Source organism: Ambystoma mexicanum, chromosome 8 (genome assembly GCF_040938575.1).
Source record: "Ambystoma mexicanum isolate Mex_15411 chromosome 8, UKY_AmexF1_1, whole genome shotgun sequence".
Lineage (NCBI taxonomy): Eukaryota > Metazoa > Chordata > Amphibia > Caudata > Ambystomatidae > Ambystoma > Ambystoma mexicanum.
In genome coordinates this window covers 444,667,638-444,692,364 of record NC_090929.1, presented here as the reverse complement: position 1 = coordinate 444,692,364, position 24,727 = coordinate 444,667,638, and the positions used below count along the sequence as shown (strand labels likewise).

The window sequence follows — 24,727 nt, the reverse complement described above, 5'->3', positions numbered from 1 at the left end:
TGAGCATGAACTGTAAAATGAATAGAACCAAATAAGTTTTATTACATTTTTGTTAATTCAGTGGCTTTGTATAAGATTTGAGGAATGACCAGTAGATGGTGAGGAAAGTATGGTTCAGGAACCGAGAAAAGGACACAGAACAGTCAGTCAGAGATGACTGTATGTACAGTGTAGGCAAGTGCTGAGGGGTCGGGAGGGGGTGGGCTAAATATGAAAATAGTAAAGGTTGCTTCGAGTTTAAGGAGATGACACTTGAGTACTGATTTAAAGGAATGGCTTTTGGGGAGATTTTGACATGTGGAGATGGGTAGTTCATGTGGTGTGGGAGCCTGTCGGCTAAAGGCGTGAAAGCAAGAAAATGTTTGGGGAGCTCGGAACACTGGGGACAAAAGAGGGAGGGTATGGAGTGGAGTATGTAAGGAGGCGTAAGCACGAGTCGAACACAAAGGTCTTATGTTTTTGAGTAAAGACTTTCATTAAATAATACGTGTTGGAAAAGGGCTCTGTCCCTATGTCTAGGAGAGAATTTTCCTACATCAGAGCTAGTGAAATTGTCAGGCAGTCCAAAACGATAGTTAGCCACTGTTGTGTCTGCAAACCCTACTTCTATCCTTAAAATGTACAACGAATAATTGAAGCTCAATTTGCAAGGAAGGTCTTTTCTCCAAGTCTAAAATGTTCATAGTATTTTTGTCAAACAGAAACGTTCTCTGCTGCTCTGGTGTTTTAAGTAATAAAGAAAAGAACGTTACTAAGGTCTAAGGCTAGGGTGGCGCTCCTTTCCCCAAGACTTCTTATTCTCCTTTAGCGCTGTGTAGTATGAGGGATTGTCTCTTGTGCTCCCTCTTGGCTTCCTGCCACCTTAAGGTCTTCTGAAAGTGGGGGATTCTTTTTCAGTCTTAAGTCATAGATTTCCTGCTTTTTGTTTTTTTTGTATGGGCAGAGCCCAGACTTGCAGAAAAATGGTTTGGTTCTTCCTCTTGCCAAAACGAGGGATTTACTTATAAAGGTTCTGTCTTTACTTCCCATGTGGATGTGGGTCTCGGACTGGCACTACTGTTTTAGCTTAGTCTCTTCGATTTCTATACGCACTTTCTGGTTGGTTTCAGGGTTCCAGATCTCCCTATTTTGGGGTACTAGTCTGCGACTTGTACTATAGCGTTTGTTTCCCCTTGGCTCACTCTTCTGCCAAGCATCAGACTTCGCCCAAGTTTGCTTTAGGGTCCCAGACCCTTCTTTTGAGGTGCGGGTCCTTGACTCACAGTGGCGTTGTCTCCCCTCGCTCTCCTGCCAAGTAGACCACTCCCTGTGGCTTTCTTCAGGGTCCCAGACCCTCACTTTGTGGTTTACTTGCTCAGCCTGGTGCCTCCCCGGACCTTGTGCAGCTCCTGGGCAACCCGCATACCTGTTGCTTCTCTATAGGTCTGTACAGGTGTTCTCAGAGCTTCTGCTGCTTCTCTGGAGGCTCCAGTTGCTGTTGGGACTACTTTGTGGTCGACAGCGGTTCATTTGGCGTCTGCACCTTCACTGCCGGGTGTCCTTTCCCCAGGATCGCTTGCTGTTGCAATGGAAGCCTGGAGGTCTCTCACTGCAGTAACGTTAGGAGTCCTGGTGTCTGGCACCTCTCTTGTGTTTTTCCCCCCTCAGTGTACGCTTCCCAGGGGCTAGCCCTCATTTCACTCTTGTTTCCCAGCTTGCCGCTGCAGCTAAACATTGAAACTCCTGCAGAGGATAATTCTACTGATTTGTGTCAATCACTGGTCTCAGGAGACTAGACCACTCGTTCTGTTTCTCAGACATAATCATTGTTCTCTCAGTACTCTTTCTCATCTTGGAACAGCTTTCAAGGTTTGTGTCTGATATCTGGAAGTCTTTATATTTGTTTGTTGAGCTAGCTGGAATACATTGGCAATAAAACATGTCTGAATGATTTGAAGAGGAGGGAAGTAGTGTACTCTGTGATACAGAGAGAACTGAGAATTTGAGCGGGCACTGCTGGTTATCTTGCTTTTTACATGAGTTTATCCATAGATGGTGCTACTTTTGGGGTGCAGCCCACTAACTCGTGCTACCGTGTGCCAGCACGAAGGAAATGAACTATGGGAAAAGACCTAGACAATCTTGTCTCCGGTGTTCCGCACACCCTTATATCTCGTAGGGTTTCTTCAAATATTTTGACTTCTCAATAATCCAATTTTAAGAAATATTTCATTCTTAAGGTGTGTGTGTTTTATTCTTAGACCTTCAAAATAAATAATGTGCTGTTTTATAAGCCAACATCATACAGTGGCCAATGCATTTCGGACTATACAGTCCTTCATCAGGGCCTTTCCTAATCAAAATAATGACCAAAAAACAAACCGCATCCATTGATGCAACCATACGGAGAATAACGCCATCACACATTCAAAAACGTGACCATTAAAAAAAAAGAAAAATGCATTAGAACAAACAGGGTACCCATGTACATAAAAACATATATGAAAAAGAGAGAGAAATACATAAACCCTCATCAGAAATACAAATTGCCATCATATACAAATGTGGTATCACATTTCACGTATGGTTAACCTCCTGGTGTATCCCCTACTTTGTGTGTCGATATTACGTAATGAGCAAAGACCGGCTCAACTGAATATTGCAATTCATGCACTAACCTGGTTGGGTTTGTGATCCTGAAGCAGCAACGGCAGAAGTAAGAGACCCCCTGATGACTCTGCCCCCTCACCGCAATGGAACAGCCCACGGTGAAAGGAGCACAAGCCCCAGGGAAACCCTCTGGGGAAGAAAACCCTGGACGATCTAGACGAGTGCCTCTCGGGTGGATGGATGGCTTCTGTTGTGAATTCTCGGTAGTGCGGGAAGCCGGGACTCTAAAGGGTAACAAGAATGATTGGTGAGTGTGTGATTGATAAGAGATGGAGTGTTCGAGATGGAAAGAAAGGAGAAAGGTCTTACGGGAATTCCAGTACCGGGAAAGACTCTACATGGAGCGAAGAAAACCCCTGTAAAGGGAACCCGCCTGGAATAAATCTCCCAATTGCTCCGGGGGATCCTGTAATGGGAGGTGAGTAAGTGCAGGAAATGGAATAAGGTAGGAACAGAGGAAGGGGAAGAGACCACTCACTGTGTTAGGCGGGAGGAGGATCAAGAGTTCGCCCGATCGGGGACTGAAAGAAGGAGAGGAGGCTGGATTCGGCAGACCTGGAAGTACGGGCGAACTTAGGCGAATCGCGGGGAAATGGCACTGAAAAGATGCTCCACGGTACAAAATAGAGTGGTTAGTATAAGAAGAAAGAAAAAGGAGAAAGAAGGTTAGAGGAAACTGATTCTCCCTAGATGCGAACTTACGCAGCGTCTCTGAAAACAGTAGCGACGCTACGAAGAGAGCCCCGCTTCTGCTTTAAAGGGATCACATGATTTGCATCCGACGTTCGTTGAGGACGTGGAAAGACTAGACCGCTAATACTTGTACAGGCAGAATTGGCTGACTTCAGTGAGGCGGAGATTTGTATTGAACCACAGAACCTTTTCTTGTAAAACAATGACCATCGTCTAAATGGTGTAACAGTCGATGCTAGGGTGATAATGTGCCTCGTGTGCAACCTGCATGCTGCCAAAGTGATTGTCAGTGATTTGATTTATTTATTGAGCACTTTACGCCAAAGCGCTGTACATTGGAACAACAAATACAGAGCAATAACAACAATTAACATTGTGAGCAAGAATTACAGCATGAATCATTCCACAGAACAGTGCAAAGAGCAATTAACTGAGAGGGGGGAAGTGAAGTGGGAATTGGTGTGTTGAGGGGACCAGGAGACGGATTGAATATGTGTAGAAGGAAGGGATAGAGAGTGAAGGGAGAGGGGAGAGACTAATTAAAGAGAGGGGAAAACCAGGGGGGGGGGTCGAGAAGGCAGGGGAGGGGCTTCACGGAGGGGAATGGAGGAGAAGGGATTTAAGGGAAGTGCAAAATGAGGTGAGGGTAGTAGAGGAGCGGATTGGGAGGGGGAGAGAGTTCCAGTGCAGAGGAGCAAGAAGATGAAAAGAGCGGAAGTGGGAGGAAGCACAGGGGGAAGGGGGTACAGTGAGAAGGAAGTGGTCAGCAGAACGAAGAGAGCGAGAGGGGGAGTAGAAGGAGAGAAGGGAGGAGAGATGAGGAGGAGCAAGACCATGGAGGGATTTGAAAACCAGGCAGAGAAAGTGGAATTTTAGTTGTAGGTGGAAAGGTAGCCAGCCAAGATGAGAGCGAAGAGGAGATAGAATCATGGGGGGTAAGGAGACAAAGGGTACGAGTAGCAGAGTAGTATATGGATTTGAGAGGTGTAAGCTGAGAAGAGGGAAGTCCGAAGAGTAGAGAGGAGCAGTAGAAGAGGCGGGAAAAGATGAGTGAGGAGATTAGGAGTTTAGTAGCGTGGAAAGTGAGGGAGGGACGGATTTTGCGAATGTTATAGAGGTGGTATCGGCAGGTGCGGGAGGTGAGTGAAATGTGTTGCGAGAAGTTGAGAGAGGAATCAAATAGAACGCCTAGATTGCGAGCATGAGTGGAGATGGGGAGATCAGAGGGAGGAAAATGGATAAAAGCGGGAGGAGAGGGAGAGGGAAGAGTTTTAGAGGGGAAGAAAAGGACTTAGGTTTTATCGGTATTGAGAGAGAAAAAGCGGGAGGACATCCAGTTCTTAATGGCTGTGAGACAAGAGGAGAGTTTAAGATGGATGTCAGGTGGGAAGGAGAAGAAAGGGAGAAAGAGATGCGTTTCGGCTGCATAGAAATGATGGGAGATGCCAGAGGAGGAGATAACGTGGGCAATGAGGGAGGTGTAGAGAGAGAAGAGGAAAGGGCCAAGTACAGAGCCTTTCGGAACACCGTAAATTAAAGGGAAGGAAGGAGAGGTCTGGCCTCCCCATTAAACAGGAAAGGAACGGTTGGAAAGGTAAGAGGATAGCCATTTTAAAACAGGGCCTCTGAACCCAAAGGAGGAGAGAGTATAGAGCAAGAGTGAGTGATCGTCAAAAGCAGCAGAGATCAAGGAGAATAAGAATAGAGTGATCTAACCTTGATGTTGATTTATCTAACAGTTAATATCCTGTGAGCCCATGCTGAACATTAACAACTCTATCGTGCAGAATTAACTAATATTCATGCATCTGACCTTTCAAAGCACACAATTGCTTGTGTTGCAATGTGTCTCGTGATCGCGTTGGTTTCAATGCGCATGTAGACCTGGTAAAATGTAATAACCTTTAAATGGGCCGCATAACCGCTGGTATACAGGTACATTCATAGACCTGTTTGAGTATTGCAAAGCTCTCGATACGTTGCGGAGTCCAAAATGGACCTATCTTCACTTATTTCACATACCTTACATGCCGTGTTAGAAAGCAGTCTTGTGCTGACTCATGGTGAGCTGCCGTCTCCTGCCTAAGTAAACGCTGACTGTTACTCAGGCTCGGGTTGCTATGGTGACTGCCACACTCAACATGGATACTAGTCCATGTGTGTGCCGCCATCTTACTAGGGGCTTCAAAACAACAGATAAGGGTAAAGCGTACATGTAAGTGCTGCCGCGATACCTATATTACTGTCAGGGTAATGCTACTTGCACATTAATATACACGTTCCTGTTCGTGCTGCTTGCACATTTCTGCTAGCGTTCACAACTGGATAAATCTCGTTCAATATAACTGATGCAGTCTTGTTTCTATGGACACGCGTATGGACATAAAAGTCTAGTGTATGTATGACTGATGTAAAGCGCCTGTTTATACTGAAGTGATGCCTCAACGCATGCATATTAGTCATGCCACATAACTGGGCATGCTGAACACATAAGAATGTGATAAAGAAAAACAAGAAAAATTAGAAAATGGGAAAAATTACAGAAATGGAGATAATGCAAGAAATCATATTTAAAGATGCAAATATACAATTATATAATCTATGTTGTGGGAGATCAAACACTGTAACTATCGTTCGTGGAAAGCAATCTAGATTGTACTCCTATGCTCTACCTCGAGCAGTCCATCACGGTAAATTATCTGTTAAGGACGTTTCTTTAATGAGCCAAACCAGCTTATAAAGACAGTTCAAATCAAATTCTTCATTCATTCCTCTGGGTGATAGTGTCCAATCGATCTATCCAGAACGCTTCTCTTTGTTGACGTCCTCTTCTTGGATCAATACCTGCTTGTTGGTTGTTCAATGCCTCTAGTATTTGGAACCTCAATTGGGCTGCAGTATGGTGTTTCTGATCAAAGTGTCTGGCGACCGCTGAGTTTAAGTTCTTATTGCGTATGCAAGACTTATGTTCATTCATCCGGACCTTTAACTTCCGTCCAGTTTCACCTACATAACATAGTCCGCATGGACAACGTATGCTGTAGACACAGTTCTCGGTGTTGCATGTCCCAAAGCACCTAAGTTGGATCTTTTCACCTCTATGGGGATGTGATACTGTGTACCTTTTTATAACGCAGTTGCAATTGTTGCAGTTCAAACATGGGTAAATTCCCTCTTTGTGCTTCTGATGTCTGTCTTTATTGTCTTTAGTATTAACCAAAAGGTCCCGTAAATTCTTGACTGTTGGTACGTAAACACTGGCTTGCTCTGAAATGGAGATGTTTTACGTTCGTCGCTGGTAAGTATGGCCCAATGTTTGATACATCTCTTTATTCGTGCACTTTGAGTTGAGAATTTAGACACATACACTATTGTAGGGGCATCTTTCTTTGTTCTTTGTTCCAATGTACTGGCTCTTGTCTTGACTGCTACTTTAGATGATGCTTGATCCAATTCATTTTGATTATATCCTCGAGCGAGTAATTTATTCTGCAGTTTGTGCAACTCTTGAGTTCATCTTGATCACTTATAATCCTTTTAAGACGTAACATTTGACCATACGGTAAGTCCGTAATGTGTTCTGCGGATGGAAACCCATGCGGTGTAGTAGATTGTTCCTGTCTGTAGGTTTGGTATACAGCGAAGTTGTGATCTGTTGTTGGTTGACCTTGACTTCCACATCAAGGTAGTGGCTATTTGGATTACCTATTTCTGCAGTAAATTGTATGCGTGTGTCAATCTGGTTGATGTACGTGAAAAGGTTTTTCAATGACTCGCTGGTTCCCTTCCTTATCCAAAAAATGTCGACTATATATCGCAACCATACTTTCAGTTGGTCCTTCCATTCATTTTTTTCAAGGATATGTTCAGTCTCAAAACGATGCATGAATGCATTAGTGTATGCGGGAGCCATAGTGGCTCTCATCGCTGTTCCTGATGTCTGGAGATAGTATTCATTCTTGTAAGTAAAGTAAGAATTCATAGAGATGAAGGGGAGTAAAGTCAAAATAAATTCTTTGTATGCTCCTATATTTGCTTCCTGTAGTAGGAGCCATTCTACTGCTGCTTGTCCCAGATCGTGAGGTATACTAGTGTAAAGGCTGTTGACGTCTGTTGTGAACAGGATATCGTGTTCTTCCAGTTGAATCTGTTGCAAAATATTCAAGAAGTGGTTACTGTCTTAAACGTATGTAGTTGTTTTCTGTATGATCGGTTGCAGGAAGTAATCAGTGTAAGTGCCCAAGGGCTGTAATACCCCTCCTGTCGCTGCCACAATTGGTCTGCCAGGCGGATTAATCAAATCTTTGTGTATCTTTGGAAGTAGGTAAAAGTGTGGTGTTTTTGGTCGGAGATTCTGCAAAAACTGTTTAGTTTTATGAGTAATCATTCCTATTTCTTCTGCCCTTGTGAGTATTGACTCTAGGTCCTTTTGTATTTTGTTGATCGGATTATGATCTATTTTGGCATAAATAATCTGATCGTTGAGCTGTTGTAAGCATTCTCTTCTGTAATCTTCTGTGTTCTGAATCACTAATGCGCCTCCTTTATCTGCCGGCCTTATGGTGATCTTCTCATCCGTATATAATTCTTTAATGATAGCCATTTCACCTCTACTTAGGTTTTTGTATTTAGGTGTGCCAAAATGTATCTTCTTAAGGTCTGCAAGGACCATTTTCTCAAAAATGTCTACTGCAGGGACTGTGATAGGAGCCACGAAGGTGCTCTTAGGTTTGAATTCAACTAGTTCTGCCGGATCGCCGTCTTTATGTTGTTCGCTTTCAATTTCAGCAAAGAATACTTTCAGTTTAAGCTTACGTGTGGTAGTAATTTTAGGCCTTTCTGTAGTACTCTATTTTCTTGATTGCTAAGAGTCCTGTTCGAGATATTTACTACTAAGTTGTCCGTGCTTGATGTCTCGTCTGAACGCCGGGGCCTTTTCCTCTCTCCCCCCCCCCCCCTCCTCGTTCTCTTCCTCCTCTGCCACTCTCTAAAAAAAGTTTGACTATTTCTTCTTGCTCTAGGATCAGCTTCTTCTGCTCTGTCACTATTTCCTGACGCTTGTGGTTGATTTTGGGGATTTTCCTCTCGGCTTGAGTCTGTGTCAGAACTGCTTTGTTCAGTTTGCGGTTTCTTAAATTGAGGTGGTTGGTTCTGATATTTATCTGCCCAAGTGTAGACTTCGTCTCGTAAATAGTCGAACGTGTCATGTCGAAATTCTTTGTATTTTTCTTGCTTCCAAATCTGAATCCAGTAAGTGGGAGCTACCTCTGTAAACCAGGAGCAAGTACATTGTGTGCCACAAATCCAACTTCCACATGAGACGCCAACTTAAAACATTTTGACCGGCAATACTCACAGTTGGGCCTTTATCAAGAATTACTTGAAATAAAACCTGCTTTTGGGTTGTGCAAAATTTTAATTTTGCAGAAACCAAATCGTGTGTCCCATGCATTCGCACAACACTGGATTAAGACTTCTTAAAAAAATCATTGCCTATCATCCAAATGTTGTGGAACCCTCCATGCCTAATCATGGCATTGAGCACCTGGTAATTTAAGTGTAACAGTTCTTCATTTATAAAATAGGCACCCTAAATAACCACAATGGTGCACATGAGGTGGACGCGACTGCTGTTATTTGACGCATGTTTCAATGTTATCAGGAGTGAGTGGATCGTTAATAGTTAATTAGATTGGTCTCCACACATCATCATTACTACAGTACTGTTGAACGGGTCACACCTTCCCATGTCCTTATCAGGGCTCAGATTTGAATGTATAGGTGAATATATTGTAGAAGTGTTGAACCAACACTGAGCCCGTCGTCTGGTGTTGAAGATTGCATGGGTCCACATCATTGTTCCAGTAATTCTTATGTTAAATTTCGAACAAAGAATAGCTTGTGGCAATAGACAAATACGCATGAGCTGCACCATGTGTTTGGTAAAAAAGTATTGTATAAAAATGTGCCATATTCCATGTTCAAACACCAGAACTATGTGCTCTCACTTGGTGGTCACTTCTAGATAAATGTGTTGATTGTCACAGTGGTACTAAGTCCCTCAGAAGTCGGCAGTGAAGCTGGGTGAGTGGTGGCTGATGGTGGTGTTGGTGATTATCATTGGGTAAAAGATGTAGAGATGTTGATCAGTGCAAGTGTGACCCACTGTCTTCGTACATCTTGGAGGGAAAACACTAAACCACAGGGAAAAATAATTTCCACCCATAGCGTTTTGAACTAGATAACCATGCCAAGTAATCATTAATTCAAAAGTCTAAAAGACTTGGTGAGATTTACATCATGGTAAAGGCTACTTAGAAGTCAGTTTAAGGATCTGTTTGGTGTAAAAACAGCGATTCAAACAATGACATAAAAACGTTTAGTCGAAAGACACCAGAAATCAATTTCCCGGCTAAATGCCGCCCGCGGACGCTTGGGTGTCTGAACCTGGTTCCCACCGCAGCAATGTATGAATGGAGAGCTATGACCCTCGGCGTGCCAAATTAAATATTGTGCGCACTGTCGTTGGACTGTGTCTACGTAGACCTGCCTAGGGCATAACTTATTAATATGAGATTACGACATGGATCAACCTCTAGAGCCCATGTTAAGAAAACTGTCAGGCATCTTTTAATGGACCCAAAATATAGATCAAAATGAGAATGCATTACATGAATGGCAAAAGAGGATCTCAAATGGCCAATGTGTGACCCAGAGCTAACGGCAACTACGTTTGCAATCGTAGAGCCATCCACAGCCCATAGGATTGTGGGGGATTCACCAATGGACACATGCATGTAAGTAGGTACATAGTTTGTTTGCTGAAATGGGTGATTTTAAAGTCTGAGGTACGAGATTCATAATTGAGAAAAAACAAATATTGATAGGATTTGTAATTATACATGTACTCTTGGGTTAATTTGTGCAGAGCCCATTAATCTAATTCCATTTTCATCAAAGCAAATGTTGTGTGCACATCTGTTGAAACAATGCCAGTGTAAAATTGGGCAACACTAAAATTATCACTGAAAAAATGAAGATGACCACATGATGCATGTGAAAAATATGGTTGCAACATGTAATCAGGAAACATTCAAATGGGAATTGTAGATTTACATAAATTCTACCTTGTCATTAAGAGCATTTTTCACAGAATCCTTGTATGCGATCCAATATTTTTCTTGGATTTTTCAGTTTATGAAGGATGTTTCCTCCTGCGTGACTACACCAATTTTTCACTTGCAGCCCACCTCATATCAGTGTCTCAGTGAGAATGCTCTACACAGTGAGTGTCTAATGATTTTACTGGAAGCCACCACGGCCCTAATGTGGGATCTGTGTTCGTTCATGCTCACTGAAATCCTCAGAGTAGTGTGTATAGTAACTCAGTCATTTAATAAAAGTATTTAACACTAGCTGTTCCCAGGGTAATATACGCCATTCTAGCATATCTTAAAGGTCACTATCGGTTGGTAATTCATAGTGTCACTTCTGATATTTTAAGAAGGGGATGGAATTAGCACTGATCGCTTCCAGGAAGGGGCGTAGGTCCCTGTGACTTATTAATGGTCATTGAAAAGGCTAAACGTATAGCAAAGCGTCTTCTCTTGAATTTGAAAGGCATATTTGTATAAGATGGAATAAGAGGTATGCGTGGTTTGCGAACAGTATCTACATTTAATCCATCGATTTGTACGGGCCCTGTGATGGCATAAGATTGCTTAGTAGTATAATCTCAGCACCTACCTTCAGTTTGAGCTTGCGAGGAGACATTCGTCCTACAGCGTTTCTCTTTTTAGAGACTGAAACGTTGAGTCGGTAATTAACTGTTCATTGACACTGTACATGCCGTGCCCTGTGTGAAGAGTAGTGGGGGTGGAAAGAAGTAACTTGAATTATTCCAAATGTTTGCGATAGTGGAAGGTGAAGGTGACCGCGTAGAACCATGCTCGTTCTGTTTGTTAAAATGATGAAGAGGAAGGGCATACAGAAGTGCTCTTTTCTATTTGGACAGCAGGGGGCAACCTAACACTGATGAATTCCATCAGCTGTGCACAGCAACCTACCTAAGTGCTTTATATAAAAAGGTGGCTAGATTGCCGAAGTTGCAATTGGAATGGAATCTGCGATCCCATTTCAAATTGTTACATTCAAATATGTTTGAAGCCATTATGGTGGCACATACATTTGATAACGAGCAGGAGGAATTTGAAGATGGACTCCTCGGGGGTCGAAATTCATGACTACAAGCAATAACTGCTCCTGGGTATCTGGTGTTGGGTAGGAGCTACCTCTGGGGAAACCAGGAGTTAGTACGTAGTGTCACAAATCGAACGTCCACGTGGGACTCATTTTGTCTGATATATGTGATCATTAAGCTTTAAATGACATTCAGAGGTTTATAATGCTACAGCATATACATTTCCAAATACACAAAGTTTGTCACATTGGTATCTTTGGATGGCCTCTGTTGGCCTGAGGAGCCAAAAGTAACTACTGGTACCTCTGGGTTTCAAGATCACCAGGCTCTCCTAGACTAGAAGCGGGGGCAGAGCTAAATAGCTCCCAACTCCCAGCAATTTCGAACCCTGCAGTGCACCCCAATAAAAATACTTTAAAATAAAGGTACCACTGCCAAAGCATGTGTGGGCTTCACCAACTATTGGAATACTTCCCATACATTCAGCAGAGGGGGTAGTTCTCCCACTTTGTTCTCAGAGAGGCATGTAGAAGTGCTGGACCATTGACTTAAAGGGGGTAGGACATGATCCCCATGCACTGATGGCCTAAAGGACTAACCATGACTGCCCCCTCCTCCCCTCTCTCAAAACCGAATGAATAAAGCAAGGGGAGTGATGGTTATAAAAAATAAAAAAATACCTCCCATACCAATAATCGAGTCAGGGGCTGTTAACAGATCTGCTGGGGGAATCATGGAAGTGGATTGTTGGGGAACCAGTAAAAAAGAGATCACTCCTAGCAAGGAGTAACCTCTAGGCCTCTAATCCAACATCAGGCTGGGCCTATAACCTAGCCCAGGTATAGTCTGTTGTGGCGGGTCAGACGGAGGACATGGACATTTTACAAGTGTTTTATTAAAGAATGGAATATGGCCCATCTTTCCTTAACTGTTCCCTGCCTACTTTACTAGCTAAGGTGCTTGTCGGTCATGAGTAATAGTCCAAATAAATCGGTCTGCTGTCCAAATTTAACCTAGCTGACCCTACCACTAAAATAACCAACTAAGGTCAGGGGAATGACTCCCTTCACCAGAATGCAGTGTCTTGACCCAGATTCTTTCTGATTTTAATGTTCTATTTAGTGGACATACGTAAATAGTCGCTTGTGGTTTGTGATTGATTCTAAAAAAATCAGCATTCACCTTTTTCCCAAAGTGATTTTATATGTACGATTTATTCTTGTGACCTCACTGGGTCTTGGTTCCCAAATGTCTCTCTCGGGTATCTCCTCCTGCTTTGTGTATTGGGCAATCTTTCCCTTTTCCTGCTGTAATAGTTCCAGTTCCATTTCTCTAGCTCCGTGATTTTTATATTTCTCTGTATCTTGATGGCACCGTTTTGACATATCCACTTGTTCCCCACTCTTATCCCATGGGTACTGGGATGAGCTTCTCCACTTATAATAACTCCCTCTTGGAGTTCCTGTAGACCTGTTCCGACCCTCAACCCCCCCGATCCCCCCCCCCGCCCCTCCCCAACCCTCTTATTACCTTCTGCACTTAGGAGGGGGGGGTGCGTGGTGGGGGGGGGGTGTAACATCTCTGGTGTCTGCTGGGATTTTCTTTCTTACTCTGCTTCTTGGCTGCTTTGCGGTTCACTTTCCGCAGTGTCCACTTCATACAAGGTCAGCGCTGGTGCCACGTCGGATCTGTTTGTGAGTTGCTTTCTCCCAATGGTGGTGTCTGCATCGTTGCACGGGCCGGCTGCCCACTGCCATTCTGGCGTGGTCATGCCACCACCGAGCTCTCTACTCAAAGGGCCGGGACTTCTCCTCTTCTCACACGCTGACCTCCCAGCCCTTTGCTCAGCGTCTCCCGCCTCCCCTATCGTCTGAGGCGTTTTGAATTGTGCATGCTCTGCGCTTCATTCCAGCTTTGCCTTCAATCAGCCGTATTATGCACAGAAGGCTTCCCCTGTCCACTCTGCTCTCTACTCGCCCTCTCACTGGTGAGCTGTCTTTCAACCTTCTCGGCACAGTCCTTTGTGATTTCTCATTTTAAAGGGATAGCTTCAATTTCATCTTGACAATTCTTTGGGTTCATTTTATCCTTTGTTTAATGCATGGAACTTCTAATGTTCTGTTGGTTTAGACGAGTCCATTTAAGCCATCGCGCAGGGGCCATTAGGGAGTCTCTCCTGTTAAGGTCCCACTTGCCCACACCTCCTACGGAGGGTGTTGCAGAGCGGGCTCACCTCCCTAGCCTGATTGGGGGGTGGGGGTGCCCTCCTCCTCGGGAGAAGTGCAAAATTCCCTCGATTCTTTAAACTAACCGCAACTTGAACTTTCACATTGGTGGAACAGTGGTTAGAGGCTGGGGGGGTTCTAGGAAACGGGGCTTGTCGTATCTGAGACCAGCTCGCAAAAAAGACCTCTTTAAGGGGTGGGGGGGTTGGATAGATAACTAGTAGAAGGGCAGTGGTGGGTGACACTGGAAAGCTAGGGAAGGGGTGGGGGGGATCTTCAATGAAGATCCTTGGAGTTTTTGGTCGCTGGTCACATGGAGCCAATAACAGTAATGAGGTTACTTTGCACGTTTTAAGTTTTTACATTTCAAGTGTTCGAATACTGGTGCCATTATTACCTCATCCTGGACGGTCAGGTGATCTCTCCCTACATCCCCATAGTCCCTCGGGTCCCCTACCCAGAAGAGGCCTTTTTTTTTTTTTTAAATCTGAAACCTGTCCAGTTGTACAAAAGCTAGTTGTATTTGGGGTTCATAGACCCCAAGTCTGCTTTTGACTTGGTCAGGCCGTAACATAATTGGGGATGCTCTTATGATGCAAGGCATGGACAAGTCTATACTCTTTTGCCTGAAATACATTTAATCAATGTATGCCATGTAAGTTGTGTTCCCATTAGGGCTGCTTTATAACGTTTTACACTTTCTAAAAAAATTTGGTTAGGTTGAAAATAGAATCACATTGTGATACAGTGATACCGTAATCACACATGACGGCAACATTGAATGCATATAGAGCCTCTTCACCTTTTCACTTTGACATTTGGTAATTATTGCTTTGCAATCGCTTCCAATTGTGTGGGACCAGACCATCTCTTGGGTAGCACACTTATCCAGCCCACACCCTCATAGTATTAGATCTTCAGGCTCAGCATGATGAGTTTTCAGTAGGTAGCTTCTGTAGTAGCCCCATATCTTTAGGTTTGGAGGTCCATGGGCTCATGCTCGCAAATAGTTCCTCGTTCTTGTTAGTCCAGGTCACATCCTTTTAACTGTCTGTGGTGAGCTTGATCAATCCAGTTCTCAAGGACGCACCTTTTTATCAAGTAAACAACATGGGTTAATAAACCTGCATTTGAGCAAGGGTATTCCATACACAAGGCCAAAAAGACAGTCTAGAAGCTGGGGCTATAGTTTCTTACACAATTTCGGATGTTTCTTTTTCACACACTTTTAGCGTGCAATAGTTTCACATCATATGCATGTAGTCTGCCTCATCAGCACTGCATCTGGGGCATAGACCTCGGTTTCCACCATTAAAGCGCTTTAATCTAGCAGATGTTTAGGTGTGTAATGTAACCTTTGCAGAATTTTGAATTGTATTACCTTAGATCTAGAGTTAAGTGATACATTGCCTATTAATGTACACAGTTTCTTCCAGTTACCATCACTGATGATTGTCCCCAAATTCTCGCGCAGTCTAGCAAATCTTGACGCTGTTGACTGTTGTAGGAGTGCATGTGCAGACAGCGAGCAATGTATGTAACTCAAGGGTCTTCTGCCAGTTCATATGGGAAAGTTGGATATTGAGCCATAAAGGCTGCCTTCAATCTATAGTATTAAAGCGTTATAAAGGGGTGTGGGGGGGGGACTGCATGTGCTCACGGTCCAACTCGTCAACACATTCGGGAACATATTGCCTTGTATTGTACGGGTGGACCCTGTCAGTTACGTTGGATTGACTCGTCCATCATGGGTGGAATACATGGTAAATGTCATAATGGCATATCACTCAAAACAAAGGACATATGGGGCTTACTTTATGCCAACACTTTTTTCACACTGTTATTGTGTACACTCAATGCTTGCCCTCATCGGAGGAACACCCTTCCCCTTTGTGGTGTTATCTAACCCTAGGTGGCGCTGTGACTCCGCCTATCTAAAAGGGATAGGTAGGAGAGGCTTGCCCTCTTGCTACAATGAATCAATTTCTAAAAATGTATCATCAGCTATAACTGTTCATAGCGCATTTTACTAAAAAGAGTTGTGAGATCAGGCAGTCCACGTTGGTCTATATGCTCCTATGACTATTTATTTTCCCTCCGTGGGCTGTCTGCTCACCACACTAGTATTTTGATAAAACTGTATTAAATGAGAATCGTAATTGTGTACAGCATCTCACTATTGTCTGTGTCTTTCTAATGTCCCCATAGAAAGGGGGGCTCTTTAACAGCAAATAGCCTCTATTGAAACTAAGCACCACACTTCAGCGTCCTGAATAAACTGTAGTGATTTGCGATTCTTATCAGTCTTTCTTTCAGTTTTTGTGTCCCCCTTATTCCTCAGACATCTGGGTTTGTGGTCGACCGGTTTCAATGATCTATCTTTCCATGCATCATCTTCAGGACCTTTTTACATATTTTAGGTAGACTGAATCTTCTCGTCCAACAATCTGACTCTGCATGTTCTGTGGGACAGAGAAATTAAGAGAGTCAGTGATGACGTCTCGTGAGGAATAAGTATGGAGGCATTTATTACTTTGTCTTATTCATAATGAGCAATTGGTCATGTTCTCTAGAACATTCTTCTATGGCAGGCTCGCCTTTCCCTGGGGGCCCCAGGATTCTAAGCTTCATGGGTTACATACATGAGCTTGTTTTCGACATAACGCTGTATTGTCTAATGTACCCGAGTCATGCGCTGCATTCACATACTATGTAGATGGAGTGCTGGTCTGTACTCCATGTGGGTGAGTTTGGGCCACAATAGTTGGACTTGGTCTTTTCTGTATAATATAAATAAACATAAGGGTATTTTATTAGTTACCCCATTGTTTTTCATGTCCCCATAGCTGTAATATTTGGGGCAGTAGCCATTTTTTGCTTTCGTTAGCTGAAAACTTCATATGCTCAGCCTGGTTTTTTGGTCCTGTATTCACAGGGAGAGTTCTTTCCAGGTGGGTAGGTCTCCGGGTTGCTAATTTAATCAGCAGCACTTAATGACACGGTGTGAAACCAAACAGATCGGATAGAATTCTTTAACTTGCTGCTCAACTCGTTTTTGTATATAAGTGGGGTATGTAATTACGAGCCCACTATTTCCGGTGTGATCCTACTGGTATCTTTATCACCTTTGCAGAGAAGTTGTGGTTATATCATTATCCAAAGCTTAGTCCGATTAGTTTCACCATTCGTGATCTAGTGACGGTCACCCGGTGATATTACAAACGCCTCGAGGCGAGTTTTATGTAGTTGCTACGATCTATAGAGGTCTTCTTACCTAGTTCGTCTGTTTCTTCTTAAGAGCGTGCAGCGCGGCTCTTCATACGGAATCTCGCGCTGCTCTGATTGCCGGCTTTTTGTGCGTCCCGGCGTCTAACTGCGGCAATATGCATTTCCACGTCTTTGATGTGTACACCATTTTTGTCGGTGGTCAGTCAAAATGTCGAAAAAAAATGTCGAATGACAAAAATGTTGGAAAAAAAAAGTCGAATCTATTTTTTTATTTATATGTATTTTTTGGGTTTGGTAAGTATAAAAAAAATGGTTAAAATACAAAAATAAAATAAAATGGGGGAACCCCCCATTTGAAAAAAAACGTATTGAAAAAAATTCGACTTTTTTTCGACATTTTTTATTTCTACATTATGACTATAAACCCATTTTGTCAAAATGGAACATATTTGAAAAAACTGATGTTGTACCCTCTTTTTTTAAGATTGTACGCCACGCCAAAAGTGTGGCTTGAACTGGGTTCTACGTACACTGTTCTGAGTATGTCACTAATCAGTAAGGTGCGTAGATCATATTTGCAGCATGTTTCTCTATTCTGACATGTGGCTCCTGCTGCCCTTCTCTAAACCAGTAGGTTGCGTATAGTGCCTGTGCTAACCAGTAGAGTTCAAAGTTAGGGGCTTTGAAGCGTCCTACGTCAAATGACAGGGTTAGATTTGCCCCATTTCTTCTTGACTACACCTGAGTGGCATAGACATTTTGACAGATTTGTATGCAAGTTATGGGATAACACTTGGCCTGCCAAAGAGGTGTTCTGGAATAGGAACCGCTTCTTTGGTAATATCACTATTTTAACGAGAGTTATCTTCCCAGCCGGTGACTTGGGTGTGTTCCATCTATTTACATATGTGGCTCATACCGACCATAGTTGTTATTGACCAGTGATGTCATGATCTGCTGAGTAGGTTGACAAGTACATTTTGGTGTAGTAGTATTCTGCCCGGGCAGCGTGGCCTCCGTGAGAGGGAAGACCTCCCATTCAGTTTGGTTAATATGCAGGCCTGAGTAGGAGTCAAACTGTATTGCGTCTCTATTCGTAGGTTCAAGATTGACATGCGGGTCTCTCAACAGCAGCACATTGTCCGCACACAGATTATTTCGGGGGTACAAGTAATGCAGATACCCCATGCGAGTGCTTACATCTAATAATTAAGTCGGCCAGCGGTTCTATGACTATCGCGAACAGGAACGTGGACAGGGGGCAGCCTTGCCTCGTCCCTCTGATAAGATGCGACTCACCGACACCAGCCTGTTCGTCCTCACTCTGGCCAGGGGGAGAGTGTGTAGGATTTTAGCATATTCAAGTAATCTGGGGCCAAGTTTGCATTATGAAGCACAGTAAACATAAACTTCCAGGAGACTGTGTTGAAAGCCTTCTGTGCATCTAGTGACATCGTTACTACCTTCACTGTGGGACTGACCTGTGCCATAATGTCGAAGACCCTACGGACATTTAGGGCAGTGGATCGCCCAGGAATACACCCTGCCTGGTCCGGGTGGTTAATGTGTTGCATGTATGGCATCAGCCGATTGGCCAGTACCTTTGTGTATGTTTTAGTATCTCTGTTCATTAATGACAGAGGGTGGTAAGAACCACACTTGAGTGGAGGTTGATCGGGATTGAACAGCAATATGATGGTGGCTTCACACAGTTAACGTAAGCACCTTGGCGGCCACAGCCTCTTCCCATAGGGCCAATAGATGACGAGCAAGGGTGGCACTTACACTTTTGTCTTTCTTTTTATTTTTTTCTTTCATTGCGTGCCTTTTCTGGGAAGAGATGTTGGCCAGAATAGGTGAAACTAGAGTTGTCCTCCATTTTGTTTTTTTAGGATGATCCAGTGATCCACTCACAGATTGAGAGTTGCTTGGTTATCGGCTACCGATTTCCCCCGATATGCAATTATTGTGGGTGAAATTATGGAAGTGGTCCCATTTGGTTTTATTTCTTTTTTTTCAAATCCTTTGTTTTTTCTGCCTGTATAACCAATTTGGATAAGTGCACTTTTCTCAACGTGCCTTTGCCATATCCAAGGCAGGCAGTATGGAGTGTTGTCTTTTCAGCAGAGCACACTGGGTCCTTTCCACCCTCATCCCATCACCTTGCATGCAAATTAGGCCAAAACTGTAGCTGGGGAGAGCAGGGGGCGGGGGGGGGGGGAACAGAGAGTGGGAGTACATTTGTATGGTGGTGGACTCTGTGATTCCGCTGCTTTGGAACTTTCGGTGAATGCTTATTTAAATCTGGGTTCAGAGCCCCTATGAGCAGCTCCTTTTCCTTGGTTCAAAAGGAATTGATAATCGGGTCAGTACGTCTGTTGGTGGCACAAACGCTGTCCCGCACCCCTATTTTATTTTTAAAATGTTTGGCAAAATATGAGCAAAGGAGCCTTTGTCAATTTAACAAACTTTGGGCATTTGAGTTATTTGCTGTGGTTCCCATGTAGAGAAATGACCAGGCAAGCTTCTGTTTTCTTATCTGGGTTATCGCAGACCAAATCCCAAAAGGATATAGCTTCCGCAGACATGTTGGGCTTTCTTGAGAAGCATTTGTGGGCCAGCCAAACCTAGACTTACTAGCTGCTTTGATCTTATCTGCCAGGATTTGCAAGCAATACCCCAATGCCATGATTTGACTAGTCAATTCGTCTGGACTCCAAATTTAGGTTTGGCTGTCTGTCATTGTAGTCCTCGGTTGGAAGGTCCTTGATTTTCGTGAATGGTTCTGCACTCTTGTAGTAGTTTTTGCAGTTGCTAGTCGGGATGAAGGCTTTAAAATTAAAGCACAGTCCTTGTCTCCCTCATGGCTAGGGACCACAGTGCAGTTTCTTCGCAGATCTCAGTGGGGTAAGCATAACCTAGTTTTATTTTTAGATTTCTGTAATTATGCATTTCTTATTTTACCAGTCTTTTTTTTAATTTTTTTAAAAAACATTTTAATGAACGTTTTTTATATGGCTGCATGTTTACACCTGTTTCTATTGTGTCTTTGCATATTAGTTTGGGCTGGTGCAGTGACTGTTCACACCCTTGTTAGTTCCAGTACTGAGGCTGGTGTAAATGTCATCATCCTAGGTCTAATACGAGACTTAATTGGTAATTGTGCTGATGGTACACTTGGTGCAGATGCAATGACCCAGTCCAGACCCAGCTTTCTTCACAATGCTGGTAAGGCCGGAATGGTACATTTGCTTCCAAAGCTTCCGAGCCTAATATTACGCACTAGGAAATCCAGCTATATTTAATAATTTCATTGACCCTAAAATAAAGTGCACACCAGTAACTTCCGCTGTGCTGACTGATGCAGAGTGGATCATTGACCTCTAATGTGCCATTAGAACGGTATCAGAAAAGTGCTTTGAGGTACTGGTGGCTCTGCACGACTGCAAGTCGGTAGATTCTACCTGGGTATAATATGAACCGATAATTGATAGCTAGGTTCGAATATACTTGCATAAAAAATGAATTAAAATATTCGATCTGAGACATCTTTGCCATCTGGCACATAGGATATTTTGCTGCATTGTTTTGTGGTGTATTCTATTTTTTTTTTTTTTTTTTTTGGTGGGGTGGGGGGTCTTATCTGTGTCTATCCTTCCCCCAAATTCCCCACCCCCCGTTTTAAAACCGGCCTCTCCCGGCCCCAAACTAACAACTGTACAACTGCCCACTGCATAATGCAGTCACTCTGCTGTGGACAGATTGGGGGTGTGGGCGGGATAACCAACTATTTGGTGCCCTGTAGACTAATTGCACTTAGCTTGCGATTAGCTCTTATCTACCTGCATCTCTAATTTGGTTGTGTGGATTAATTAAGGCAACTAGATTGCGCAGTTTGATCAGGATCTGGTTGGAATTGATAATGCCCTCATCCCCCCCATGTTAAGCCCATTCTTATTGGCTATTGGTTGCAGTTTGATAATTGCCCGACTTTTATATCTTCTAATTTCAAGCACATTGGTGATGCAATAAATCCTGGTTTTTCAATCTTCTCATCAAGATGAAAATGGAAGTATTTATCTGCAGCATGTTTAGAGCTGTCTATTCCTCAACATACCGACACTGAAGGTTGTTAATATTTTCTTTCCTTTTGACTGATGCATTTTTGTTCTCTTTGACTCTGAACATTTTATACCGTGCATGCCAACCTGTTTGACCTGACATCCCACATGTCCATAGTGCTGCAGCTAGGCTCTTGACTCCTGTATTTCAGAGAAGCTGTACATTCATGCCTGTTTGCTCTTACAGGTCTGCAGACCAATGACTGCTGGTCATCCTGCAAATGGGTAACAAAGGTGGTGTGCTTCGAGTCAAGAGCTCTTGGTTCCCTGTTGTGCTGATTTAAGAATTAGCTGGCAAATAAAAATGGTTGCTTGCCTGGCTAGTGGCCTGCTGGTGCAGGAGTGCTTCATTAAACGTCTTTCATTCCTGCTCCAATTCTATTCTAAGTAAGGTATGTCTATGATTGCGTTTTGGAAAGGCCATCTGCCCCAGCAGTCCTAAACCCAATTCTTAACATATTCTGAAATCTGTGATGCACCGACCGTAGGCTCAATGCATACTCGATGCCTACCTACCTTTTGGCTACTGAATTATTTTGTAGTTGCTCAGTTGGGCTTTCCCATTGTAGAACTTTTGTTCAAAGCTCGTTTCTGTGCCTTCTGCTTTATGGATTTCACTGCTGTGGGTCTCCTACAGATTGAGTATAATATTGGGAAAGAGTTGTACACTTGTATTGATATGTTGTGTAGATCTGCATGCAGCCGCTTCTTCTAAATGTTTTTCATGCTAAAATCCAGATAGATGAAAGTTACCCGAAGTTTTTAGGGTAGTGATCTGCAATGTGTGGCTTCCCAGCTCTATTGGATTCTTGACTCTATCCATAGACTATGCTGGCTTGGCTTGTAGGCAGTGCTAGTCCATAGACAATGCAGATCCGTGCTTTAGGGGTTTTATGTTGGTCTAGTGGCATGGAGATGCTACAGATCTGTTTGATCTAGTTTGGGGGTGTCTGTGCCGCAGACCTACAGCATGCCCATCTTTTATGGACTTTGCTGTATATCAGCAAGGTAATCGTAATGGGAGTCTGACTGTAGCAGTGTTTTTGGTCTGAGTGGACCCTGGACATGATACATTATATCTTGGGTTGGATGAGGTGGTGTTGCTGCGCTAGAATTCAACACATTCAGTGTCTTTAAAAAAAATAAATAAAATAAAGTCTGTTTTTGAGCTTGAAGCAGTACTCGTTTTGTGTGTGTGGTGTATTTTAATGCCCCTTCGAGCTCCAGTTTCCAGAAGCCCAGTTACTCTGAGGCGTATAAGACAAATATCTGGGCTCTTTGGCACGAAAGTACCACTAATCACATATGTCCATCCTTTTTATTCTTTAGCTCTGATAGCTGCGTCATACAAATCCTTTTGACTTTGCCATGGCATAAAATGAAATGGTTACGTACACACATTTCCGGAAATGGTTTACCCAAAAATCATTTACTTTGTAGAAAGACCTGTACGGCAAGTAACTATAAAATGTATTACCATAATGACACTTTTTTTTAAATCAGCAAAGTGAATAGACTACCAATTGATTTTATAAAGGGTATTACGAAATGCTGCTCTTTGAGAGTGTTGTGGTGGCATGTTATGAGGCGGAGCAGATGATGTTGTAAAATGCCTGGCAACGTCAACATTTTCCAAGTTTGTGTAATGGAGGATGCCTTTTTTATTCACATGCTGCCACTGCTATGACCTTACTGTATTTTGCTATGTTCATTTTGGTTCTGCTTTCTAGAGAAAGTATCAGTTAAGACCTCCGCAGATGTACACTTCACTGAACGCTCCCAATCCATGCAACATTGCTGAACCGAGACCAAATGAGCGTGCTCGTTAATGGACTACAATCTGCTTTTAGTTTACAGATCTTGTTTTTCAAAATGGCAACTATAGATCACTTTTTCGTTCTTGGCAACTCACAAGCCAAATTCAAATGGTAACATCTGTGATCCTATCCCGGCCAGGTGATGCCCATATCACAGCCCAGGGATACAGCAACTGTCGGATTCAGCCGCCTGCACGTGCATTAAACACCAGGCACGAACCATAGGATATCCCTCCATATTCCTCAAGTGCTAGGCAGTTTAAAGTGGATTTGCTGCTCCCTATGTGACCAGTAGCATGCCTTGCTCTAAGGTTTTTATAACCAAGAGCCACAATTCCTCAGATATACTGGATGGTAAGTTTAGTCACATTACATTTTTTTTACTTGGGTTGTAACATGGAATTCAAAATAAATGTATATGCAAAATCACTTGCTGTTTCGAAAACCTTTTTTCTACTTTTGGTAGCGCAGTTAATATGTGCATGGAATTGTGATAAATGCAACGTTTTGTGTGAAGGGGGCACTTGCGCTGCAGGATGAGTGCTACAATTGACGCTATCCAGATGTTTTAAATATATTTCTTATAGGACTGTTACGATGAGGAGATTGAGGTTTATAAGCACCACCTGGAACAGACTTACAAGCTGTGCCGCCCTTGTCAGGCTGCAGTGGAATACTACATCAAGCACCAAAACCGGCAGCTGCGGGCACATTTGCTCAACTATCAGCTGAAGCGACGTGATGCAGACAAGACATACATGAAGGTACATCTGCTACTGTAGTGGTCTGAAGTGTTTTTGATTAGAGCCAGGGTGGCATTTGGGAAGTGGATTGGGTTATCTTGGACCCAGTGGCCCTCCAGTGACCATCTCATTTGTTTCTTCGTTATCTTTCCCATCAGAGGCCAATGGTCCTGGTGTTATGGTTATGAATGGATCTCACAGCATGCATAACGTGGTCTACTCTGGGGACTTCATCCTCCACCCACCTTCAAAAGTCTAAATATCTTGACTGTTGGGAGGTTAAACTGATCTCACATCATGCAGTAGAACAGACTAAAGTTGTTACAGAATATGAACAAAGTTTCCCAGCAGAACATGGCAAATTAACCTCTAACAGGATTTTGGCATAGATTAGTGTTTTTTAAAAATACAATAGCATTAACACATAGACGGTTTTTGTATCAGCATATGAAAAATCGAATGTCTAACTTTGGTGTGGTTTACAAAGTCTGTGCCAAGAAAATTGGTACAAGAAGCAACACTGCACTGTGGTTACCATAGCTGTGTTCCTGCTTGTGAACAATTTTTAAATGAGGAACCCGCTTGTGATAACATCTTTGTTTTTCCCTCCTCCCACTGTTTATATCCAATCTGCAGAATGTCAGTGCTGCCTACACTGGGACGACGCCAGCCTATGTGGTCCTCTTGCGCATCCTCTCCTTCCTAGTCTGTGCCTTTTTGGTGGCATTGGCGTTCTATGGCTCTATCAACCCTTTCTCGTCTTGGACTGTCAATCCATCTTCTCCCCCGTCATTGGTACCAGAAGGCAATGAGACTGCACCTACTATGGAGGCCCCTTCTAATGACACATCCAAGGAGGCATCTAGTTGGCAGGAGCTGCTACACTTTGTACCCGATGATGCTCTTGAAAACATCAGTGATGCCTGGGACTATGGGCAAAACAACCAGCTGGGCGTGGCATGCTTTGGGCTCGTCATCTGCCTATTGGCAGCAATCTTGGCTGGGCGAATCAGGTGGGTGTAATGCCTTTTATTTATTTTTTCTTTTCGTG

At 43.3% G+C, this 24,727-nt stretch overlaps 1 protein-coding gene across 3 annotated transcripts in view; it reads left to right on the top strand.

Annotated features, from left to right (window-relative positions):
• The window catches only part of TMEM201 (transmembrane protein 201), a 353,510-nt gene that overhangs the window by 40,428 nt on the left and 288,355 nt on the right, over nucleotides 1-24,727 (top strand). For all 3 annotated transcript variants that reach the window (XM_069610021.1, XM_069610022.1, XM_069610023.1), the window contains exons 4-5: nucleotides 23,521-23,697; nucleotides 24,313-24,689. In XM_069610021.1, coding sequence (XP_069466122.1) covers nucleotides 23,521-23,697; nucleotides 24,313-24,689 — 554 coding nt within the window. The remainder of the gene's footprint in view (nucleotides 1-23,520; nucleotides 23,698-24,312; nucleotides 24,690-24,727) is intronic.